The sequence below is a fragment of the Solanum pennellii genome, chromosome 11 (genome assembly GCF_001406875.1).
Source record: "Solanum pennellii chromosome 11, SPENNV200".
NCBI lineage: Eukaryota > Viridiplantae > Streptophyta > Magnoliopsida > Solanales > Solanaceae > Solanum > Solanum pennellii.
Window position 1 is genome coordinate 5,105,373 of NC_028647.1, and position 10,989 is coordinate 5,116,361.

The window sequence follows — 10,989 nt, forward strand, 5'->3', positions numbered from 1 at the left end:
GCCGGTGGTGGGTGGGTAGGGGTCAGGGATCGGGTAAAAAATATAAAATTTTAAAATTGAATTATTTTTTAAAAATTGTTGTTTTTACTTTTAAAAAAATATAATTTAAAATTAGAGGAGAGTTTTGGAAAATGTTTTCCTTAATTTTTTAAGGGAAGTTATTTTCCTTAATTTTGAGGAAAACCAGTTGATTTGAAAAACATTTTCCAAAACTTTTGTCCCAACCAAACATGAGAAAATTGAAAAAGATTTTCTGGAAAATGTTTTCCTTCGTACCAAACACACTCTAAGTACAACACCTTTTACAAAACAAAATGAGAAGCTCCAACGAAAACACCAGATCAACTCTCTAATTTTAGTACTCTTTCTGTCCCTATTTAGTTGTCCACTTCAGAAAAGGCACACATATTAAGATAACAATTAGTAACATAGTGAAGTTACAATTCTACCCTTATTACATATAATTTCAAAAAGGATGAATTAAAACTTAGAAATTTTCAAAAAGTTTAAATGAGGGTACAATAAGAAATTTTTTTTTTAATCCTTTCTTGATTTGTCAAAATGAACAAGTAAATAGGAATATCTAAAAGAAAAAATATGGACAAGTAAATAATCATTCAGACTTGATAAAGATTATCAATAATACGAATTGCATTATGTAACCATCTTTCACCTTATTATTTAAGCTATATTCGATTTTCACAAATTCATTTAACTAGTGGTTAATGTAGATATATTAGTCACAACTTGTATATTCCAATTTATGAGGTGATATATTCTAGAGAATTTTCTTGTTTATAGATATCATCACAAATTAAGATTCCGAATCAGAATCTTGATCGAAGGAGAGATACTTATTCATATTCGATATTTATATAAAACTTGTGTAATTTAATCACAATTAAATATTAAAATGACACATATTACTTAATTCACACATTAATTAATTAATCAGATCAGTAAATTACGATATCAATCACTATCTTCTTATGATAACACCAAATTAAACTATGACAATAACTAAGCCAACAAGGAAAAAAATAAAAACAAAAACTTCTCTTAGGTCCCTCCGCTTTTAAAAAACTTTATAAACACCTCTCCAAAATCAAATTCACCTCATTTCTCACCCTAAATATCCACCATATGACAATTTGTAATTTATTTATTTATTTTGTATTCTATTTTTATGGTTCGTTGAGCCTGTGAATTACGTGAAAGTAGGATACTTTAACTTCGAAATTACATATTCGTATCTATCAGCAACAAGACGATTATTCCCTGTACGACACTAAACGGATGAAGCAAATTATCTCATGGGTTCAAATCTTTGTTGTCTCAACCAAACATATTCAGAAATTCGTCAACCAAATAGTAAAAATAATACTAGTACTCTTCTTCATCAAGAAAAATCTTTGCACCAATGTTTTTTGGATTCACCAAATTACATAAATAACCCTAAAACTACTAATAAAAGGATTTATGTATCTTCACCATGTCATGAAGTGAATAATTCCAATTTTTATACACCAAGAATTAGCTTTTCATCACCAGAAGCTATGATGAATAAGGACTTGTTTGGTACTCCAAGAATTAGTTTTTCAGAAAGAGTTAGAAGAATTGAGGAGATTAATATTATTGGTGAAGAAGAAGAAGAAGAAAGGTTGATGAATAGAACACAAAGTGGGAAATTGAAGAAGAAAGTTACTTTTAAGTTGCCTCAAGAAGATGATACTATCATATTTTGTTCACCAAGAAAATCTTTTGAAAAATGATATATATCGATATGAACTTTTTAAAAGATAGATCGATGCATTAAAGCTTTCACTCTGTGCAGAGGTCAAAAAAAAATTAAATCACAAAAATCTATTATACGTTACTTTTCTTACCTAAGATATTTCCAAGATTTGAAGTTGTGACCGATTATTCCTCTATTTCTTGTTGTTTGGACAATTTATTTTACTAACCAATATGAAACATTTAGTATTAACGGCTTTGACTTTGTTAACATACAAAAGAAAATAAAATCTTATAACTTAACCTAAAAAGTTAATTCAGAAGAAGAAGAGAATAATTATTCAAAATCATATAAAAACACAATCAGGATCATAAAAAATGCATATTAATGATTTTTTAAAAATATATAACATGATTTTTCTATTTCATTTCTCATTGAATTACGAAAAGATATATCGTAGGAAATATATTCACTAATTTTTTTTTATAATTTTTTGTATAAAAATAATACTATTATTTTTTCATCGCTCATCGAGATGGAAAATTTGTCGAAATAATTATTGAACCAGACATGATATTAGAACCTTCTTGAATTGGGACCTTTCGTTTACTTTCTCCGTCTTATTTTACTTATCCACTTTTGAATTGACACGCATACTAAGAAGATAATTAATGACGTAATTAGTATACCATTTTACCCCTATTAATTATGAAGTGGAGAAAAGTCGTACATTTTCAAAGGAATTAGTCATTTAATTAAGGGTTATACTCTCCCCGTCCAGAAATGTTTGTCATGTTGCGCTTATCGAAAGTCAATTTGACTAATTTTTAAAGGTAAATTAGATCATATTAATTCGATAGTTTAAATAAAATAATTAGATATTCTAAAACTTTATGAAAAGTACTATAAATTAAATTTTTTTGCATATTAATATGATGAAAAAATGCATCTTAAAATATTAGTCAAAGTTCTTATAGTTTGACTCTAAAAATAAAATCATGACAAACAAAACCGGGCGGAGGGAGTGATAGGTAAAAAAATTGTCCTTTCTTGATTTGTTAAAATAGACAAGAAATTTAAAAATCTATTAAAAAAAGGAGACAAGTAAAAACACTACAACAAAAAATATCATTAGCGATAATTAATTTTTAATTACCGTTAAATATGTATTTTTAGCGGCAATTGTCACTCTTTGTATATGTACCTAAGCCTTTAGCGACATTGATTCTAATGACACTTAACCAATGTCGGTAAAGACTTTAGCACTTTTTATTAATATCAATATAAAATGCCGCTAAAATATATTTTTACTGTACTGAAAGGAACGGAGAGAGTACTATCTATTTTCTTAATTCTTTGCTTAAACCACAAAATAAAATACTTAAAAATATACACCGTTAAAATGTACATCACTCATTGTCACGTAAAAATAAAAAAAGAAAGAGTAATCAATAGTCTTTATTTAAATATTGACATAATATAAAGAAGTCTAAAATATCTTTTATTCGAGAAATACTCTATTATCAATTTTTTAATCACAAAAATGATTTAGAAAAAAAATCAAAGCAATAAACACAATTACACTCACATATATTCATCAATAAATTATATTCTCATATAACGAAAATAACTTTCACTAATAGTGAGTAGTTGAAACAAAAGGTAACTAATAAAAGAAGGTGCGTGTCAAATTGTATAATATATATTTTGGCTGATTGATTAAAAAAGACAAGATGTATATATTTTTTTTTGGCTGATTGATTAAAAAAGACGAGAAGATGAAAAGGAATTGAATTACACTCTTAATTTAATTATAATCACACTTAATTTGTACATCTTTTTAAAAAAAAAAGAAGAAGAAAAGAGAAAAGACATAAAGTGACACTTGAAGTTGTTCCGAATTTTCAAAAAGATACTTAAATTATGCAAGCGTCTTATTACCCCCTTAAACAATTTTGAATTGATATTATAACATCATTTATTGTCCACCTGGCATGGAAAGTGTATGCACTCTCTTAAAGAGCGTGAACAAAAAAAAATGAATATAATTTTATTTTTGCAAGTATTTTGCTATAAAATACATTTTCTTGTTTTTCTTATTATTTTAACTTTTTCTCCTTATTATTTTTTTCTTTTTCTTTCTTCCTTCTTCTTCAAAAAATCATTTTCATCTTAACTGAAGATCATCACTTTAAATGTCACTTTTTATCACAATTTCATCTCCCCTTATTACTACTATTAGCTTAACTATCTCTTTAATTTAAAACTATATCTAAACATTTTATTACATTCGAACAATTTGATAAGCACATTAGATTTCAAGATGATTAATAGGTGTAATTTAGTTTTTTTAATCCAAATTTCAATTAAACTTTTTCATATTTCGGAGAATTATGATTATTTAAAAATTATCCTTTCTAGTTTTGAAATTATATGAAAATGAGCTAAATTAATGAGATGATTAGGGAGTATCATATTGTTTTTGTTTTATCCGATTTCAATTAAGTTCTTTCAATTTTCAAAAATTAATTTATTCTTTTAAAATTATGATTCTAATTTTGGATTTATATGAAAATGAGTAATTGATGATACTTTCAAATTTTAAATTATTTAGAAAAATAATTAATTTTGTTATCAATAATTTAGTAAAGTATAAATAATATTATGAATAAAATTAGACTGGAAAAAAAAAGAAAAGAAAAAAAATGGGAGTGAGATTCAATTTGACATGAGGGGTGGGAGGTGAAGAAAAAAAAAAGAAAATGGAGAAAGGTGGAAGATAAAATGAAATTTAAAATAAATCAAAATTAAAATCCAAAAAGTAAGAGAGAGAAAAAAAAAACTTAAAATAAAAAAGAAAATATATTTTTAATTAAATTAACACGTGTCATGTATTGATTAGTGTGTGAATACACTTGTTTTTTAGAATTTGGGGCTCATAAAAAAATGATATAATAATACCGATTCATAATTGTTTAGTGGGATAATAGAACAGTTACAAAGTTAAAATTAACAACTTAAATGGTTACTTTATCTTTCTCAAAAAAAAAAAAATAGTAGCATGTCCTATTTCTTAGAAAACTACCACGAAACCCCACCTACCCTAAGCATGTGGACTTTTGTTTACTATATCTGTTTTAAAAAGGATGACCTAATTTAATTTGAAACAATTTAAAAATAAAAAAGAAGATTTTTTAATCTTGTGATTCTAAATTAAAATTATGTCAAATGTATCAAAACATCCTTTAATCTTGTGCTCTTAAACATGTCATGTGAAAAGTCAAAGTTAAAGTGTTATAAAAAAAGGAAAGGGGTCATTCTTTTTTAAACAGACTAAAAAGGAAATAGGGTCATTCTTTTTTATACGGAGAGAGTTTTTTAATTTGGATTAACGGAGATATTCGAATGCTTTGGTTATTATCTTTGAACATATGACCAATTTATTTAAAAGTTTAAGTTGTTAGAGAAACATATTTTTAACCTCTTCGAGGTGAAAGTGATGTTCATGAATTAACTATTCATTTCTAGTCTTAACTTAAAAACATTTTTTACGAATGAAGAAATCTTATTTACTTCTTAGATTACTCGATAAACACTAAAATTTTAGAATTAATACTTTTTTTCTCTTAATATAATTAGTTGAGTTTTAAAATATTAAGTTAAAGTTAGAGGGTGTTTGGATTGATTTAAAAATTAGTCAAATTTACTTATAAATTCGTTTTTTTATTTCTAGAAGTATTTGACAATATAAAAAATAACTTTTGAATAAGTTGAGAAGTGTTTGACAAGGTCAAGAATGACTTATAATAAATTTAAAATGACTTAAAATAAATTAAAAATAAAAAATAAATTTTTCCCTACTATTTATTTTTTAACTTAAAAATTATTTCAATTTAACTTAAAAATTAATACTTTTTTTAAACAAATCCAAACAACGCTTAATCTTATCAACTTTTCATTTACTCCCCACCTTATTTAAAAATGAGTTCAAATTCCAAAGAGTGTGGATGTACAATATAACATGTGAGTTCATTTAAACTCTAAATAAAGTATTTTTAGAAATTCTAAATCATTTTAATAAAATAAAATCAATCATAACTTGAACTTATTACACAACTAATTCATAAAATTTTAAATCATAATCGAAGAGAGAATCAAATATAAGTCGATATTATTAAAAATTATTAAATCATATATCCGACTCTCGCCTCGATTAACCACTCACCCCACCCCACCCCACCCCTTCTAGAGGGAAAAATCCTCATGTTAAATGTTATATTCCAAAGCCCACCACACCCTCCCCACCCCAACTAAAAATAGTACTACATATATCTCTCTCTTTCTTGTGAGAGTGGGAGAAAAAAAGCTCCTTAAAGCTTTTGCCTTTGCTTTTCTTTGAAGCTTAGTATTAATACTATTATCTCTTTTTCCTTTTTTTTAGCCAAAATGGGTGCTAGGATTTTTCTAGTGGTGGCCATTGTTTTCACGGCGGTGGCGACGGCGGTGGTGGCCGGAGCTCCGGTGCATCATGTGGTCGGAGAAGATAGAGGGTGGGACCCATCTACTGATATTACTTCTTGGTACTCTCAAAGAGTTTTTAGAGTTGGTGATAAAATTTGTGAGCTTCTTCATTCTCCTTTTCTTGTCTCTGTCTTTTAATTCAATATTTTCGTATGTGTTAGTTCATGAGTTTTGATTAAAAAAAATTTTGATTCGATAAAAAAAATATCTCGTATTAATAAGATTTGAAAAAGTCGCCTCTAATATTATTAGTTTATAGGTTTGCATCTATGTGTGTGAGTGGTTTAATAAATAGAGTTATTTGATATTTGTTGCGTTGCTAGTGGAAAGTAATAAATATCTCGTGAAATTAGTGAAGATTCATGAATATCAATTCTGATATCACGATTATATAAAAAAATTACTATTTATATTTATATAAATTAAGCAATAACTATATTTTTATGTATCTAGAAAGTGAGATTAATAACTTGGAAAATAAAGTAATATAAGTAATTTAAATAAATTATTAAATATTTATATGGTTGTAAATCATCGTCTAAGTAATAAATTAAATTTTAGATATCGGGAAGTGTTAGTTTATGTCACATAAAAATACTTGAGCATTTAAATATTCTTTGATCTAAGTTTTATATATAAAAATTCTGATATTTTGATTTATTTTTTTTTAATAAAGAATACAAATAAAAAATTCAAAATCAAGTGAAAAAATAAAATAAATTTCGTTCTTGTACTTGGAATAATAATAGTTATTATTACAAGGACAATACTCGTGAGTCTCAAAAAAGTAAAGAGACAAATTAGGAAAATTGGCCCATGCTTTGGTTATGTGTAAACATTTCTATTATTAAAAAAAAATTACCACACATTTCCATGATTAATTCGAACACTATTCGTCGAAAAATTATAGTTAATTTATTTATATACAATAGATATCGAATTCTTTTTATTTTTTTAATTTTAACTTCTTTATTTGATTTTTTTTAATAAAAATTATGACTTCATTATTTTGTTTTAGAAGAGGTAATTAAGTACTCTCAATGACTTTTGTATTACTTATAGATTTAGAGGGTTTTTATATAACAAATAATTTCTCTAATAACATTTTACTATAACAGATAAACTTTTTATTATGAAATCGATATTTATTTTGCCACAATTATAAAAGTTTGAACAAGAAACGTAATTATCGAGAGATTTGATTTTATTTCAAAAGTTCATTTAGATTTGATTATATGTTATTTTGGCAGTCAGACATTAAATGAGATAAATATTAATAAACCTTTAAGATTTTGTATGACAAAAGATTCTCTTTTCCTTTATCTATGCCTTAATAGGTTAGGTAAACAAGTAGCATAGTCTTTAATGTTACATAACTACTGATATTTGACTCTAATTTAAATTATTATCGTTTATTTCCTTGAGATCGTTTTAGAAACTTATAAATTTCATGTTGTTAGGATTTAACTTCGAGATGTTTTTTGGTTCATTTGTTTAAGTCTTGTTTGATAGAAATAAATTATGCTTACACAAGATATAGTAATACCTGATAGAATTGCTGAAGTGATAGTAAATTGACTTAAACATCATCGTTATCCCAAGCCAAGAAAATGTTACTAACAATTTTGCATATATTATACGAGTAGGGTTCACCTACTCTACAACTCAGGAGAGTTTAGTGGAGCTGAGAAACGAGGAAGATTTTACATCGTGTGATCTATCGAACCCGATCAAGATGTACACGGATGGTTTAGATACGATCTCTCTCGAAGGAGAAGGAATCCGCTACTTTGTTAGCGGAAACACGGAGAGTTGCAAAAATGGGCTGAAAATACCTGTGAAAATTCAGCCCAAAGAGCAAATTATGGCCCAAAATAATGTTGGATCAATGGCTGTAGCTGATGGGCCTACAGTACCTTCTGCTTCAACAAACTTAAATGGGCTTTCATACATTTTGATTGTTGGATTATCAATCTGTTTATTGGGCCTTTAGATGAAAATAGCAATTATGGGTTTGTCTAAACTCTATTAAGTAGGATAATCTACCACTTTATTTTGAACTACTATTAAATATCTTAATTTTGAATTATGATATTGATATATTGTCTTTGTTTTGGCATAATATATTGTTGCCTTATTCAAAGAAATGAATTTTGTTATTTAGATGTATGAGTTATTCAAAAGGGAGTTTCCAAATATCGATAAAAAATAATTTTGATTAGTCATATTTTCAATAATCATATTAACACACAAAAAATTGAGAAAATCTTGAATTTCTATTTTATAACTCCTAAATGGTAAGAAGTATTGTGAATCCCGTAGAGATTATGAGTATCGTTCACTAGTTGATTGCGGTTAGTCAAAAAAATTGACTAGTTATTTTCCAATAATTCATGGACTAATACATATCAAAAACTAAGAAAATCCTAAATTTGTGACTAAATAAATGCTAAAAAGGTAGTGTGGGTCATGTAAAAATTATGGGTACCATTCATTAGGTCAATTCAAACATTTTCAAAAAATATGTGGCAGAAATAATCATGTCATTCATATTTCTAAAAATCTAGACTAATATACGAATTTTCAATTTTGTTACCTCTAAATGTTTTTTTAAAAAAGAGAAGTAAATCTTGAAAATTACAATTTTGTTACCACTAAATGTTTTTTAAAAAAAGAGAAGTAAATCTTGAAAATTATGAATATCGTTCACTAGGTCATCGTAGATGATTCAACTAACAAATTTCAATCGATCATATTCTCAAAAATTCATGGACTTTAACGTATAGGTACAAATTAAACAATTTCAAATAATACGTGTGCAAATTCAGACCTTTACCATATTACTTATTTTTTCAAGAACCATTATGCAATTCCCGTATTTTATTTGCGCAATTTGATACAAGAAAATGTAATCTATGTGACAACCATAATTAAATGATATAACTACATATAATATTTTCTGATTGAACAATCGACTGTAAATGAAAAACTTTGATAATGTCAACCAAAAAACATTTGATTTATCAAAATTATTCCATGTATACATTAATCCTGGTGAAAAAAATGTCCAAATAACAATTACAATATAAATGTGCTGAATGGGGGCAAATACACAATAATTAGCGCAAATTGTACGTAACCATCTCTCTATGACGAAAAATTATATTGGCGGAATGTCACTGCGATTTACTATTCAAGAAATGATCTCCAACACTCAAGAAGACATGTTTTCCCAGAATCACCTCGACTGGAGGCTGATTTTCAATGCACTTGACAGTTATCTGCAAGGTTCACACGATAAAGGTGTCAAGAATCATATCGTTAGCTATGGACAACGCGAGTACAGTTTAGAAGACTTGTGTGTTGAATTGTACGACCATCTCATCTTAAAAGTTTCACAATTTAACAGAGTATTGGTGCAGGCAAGATGTTCCGAGTTAAATTTTCACGGCCATCCAAATAACAGAGAGGATTCAGGCTCATACGCGAGGAGTATAATGAAGTAATTGAGAGAGTGATGTGATAACCAAGTCGAATTTTGTTGACCATCTACACTTTTAGACAAGATGGTCATAGAACTCAGCATTATAAAGGTTTTGTAGTACAAACCTTTCCCTTTCCTTGTTGAAACTCCGATTTGAGGTTATGATGATCCCTCATCAGGAGGTAAGTTCGTAAGCCTTGAGAATACTGTGTGTTTCCTGCAGGATGAAGATGGTTTAGAAACAGAAAACCACCTCGGAATAACTGAAATTTCAGAAACAGGAATCTCAATTCGACCTCCGTATAAAGCAGTGATGGCATCTGCATTGAACACTAGACTTGGTCTTGCTAAGGTGATCACAAAGGACAAGTTTGAGATTCCATGGAAACTCTCTTCATCAATAGTTATCTGCAACTTACAGAACTTGTTAATCGGTGTACAAGAAACTATAGAAATATTTTTTAATAAACTCCATTCTGACCATGAGAGATGATTCAAGTGAGCAACTAGCTCTGAATATTAACACTCAGACAACTCGCTAAGACCTACTAACATAACAAGGATAAGGCTTCAGAACTTACCGCATGTGATGGGATCAGTTCAGCTGGAAGCAAAGGAGATCCAATGGCGTCTTTAATATATGACTCCTGTAACGCCAAATTATTTATTAAAATGGAACGGGTGGACAAACAAAGACACACAAACAAGTTCGGTTTTGGCAATAGAAGCAAGCATGCACTAGCTTTTAAAGAGTGAAGGTGCACTAAGCTACTAAAAAGTAGATAAGAAATTCAAGTGAAAAGAAAAAGATAAAGTGGGAATATGGCCTGACTAAGCTCAATATATAAGATAAACCCAAGATTCGATAATCAGATTCAAAATCAACAGAAGCTGTTTCCTGAAGAACATCGAGTTACATGATTATCTTTTTTGGCAGTAAGTGATTAAAGCCCCTTTGGGCTCCAGGATTAATTATTGTCATCCCCCTTGAACTTCGCTCTCTGGAGAAAAACCATTTCAATCTCACAAAAACATTAGTATAGTTCGAGCATATGATATTAAGTTTTTAGTCTCTTCATTAATGTCTCCCAATCCCCCCCAAAAAAAATCATCTTTGTTCTCATCCTGCATCAAACACCAGACCCTCTTTCAATGAACTTCCAATTCTCCTACCTTTTACATTCAGAAGTTCTTTTCCCACCACCCTCCTCTATGCTCAATCCATGTCAAACTCTTCCGGCAACCCCCC

The 10,989-nt window shown here is 28.0% G+C and overlaps 2 protein-coding genes across 2 annotated transcripts in view; one reads left to right on the forward strand and one right to left on the reverse strand.

The window, feature by feature from the left end:
• The first annotated feature begins 6,045 nt into the window (after nt 1-6,045).
• Nucleotides 6,046-8,378, forward strand: LOC107003276 (early nodulin-like protein 1). Its single transcript, XM_015201580.2, has 2 exons — nt 6,046-6,353; nt 7,903-8,378. Exons 1-2 carry the CDS (start codon nt 6,182-6,184, stop codon nt 8,247-8,249), a joined length of 519 nt encoding a protein of 172 aa, XP_015057066.1. The 5' UTR covers nt 6,046-6,181; the 3' UTR covers nt 8,250-8,378.
• Nucleotides 8,379-9,251: 873 nt separating this feature from the next.
• Nucleotides 9,252-10,989, reverse strand: part of LOC107004557 (isoleucine--tRNA ligase, cytoplasmic) — a 17,540-nt gene continuing 15,802 nt past the window's right edge. Inside the window, exons 24-27 of the mRNA XM_015202799.2 lie at nt 10,322-10,387; nt 10,037-10,148; nt 9,866-9,957; nt 9,252-9,537 (exon numbers count right to left, since the gene is read on the reverse strand). Coding sequence (XP_015058285.1) covers nt 9,433-9,537; nt 9,866-9,957; nt 10,037-10,148; nt 10,322-10,387 — 375 coding nt within the window. The 3' untranslated portion in view covers nt 9,252-9,432. The remainder of the gene's footprint in view (nt 9,538-9,865; nt 9,958-10,036; nt 10,149-10,321; nt 10,388-10,989) is intronic.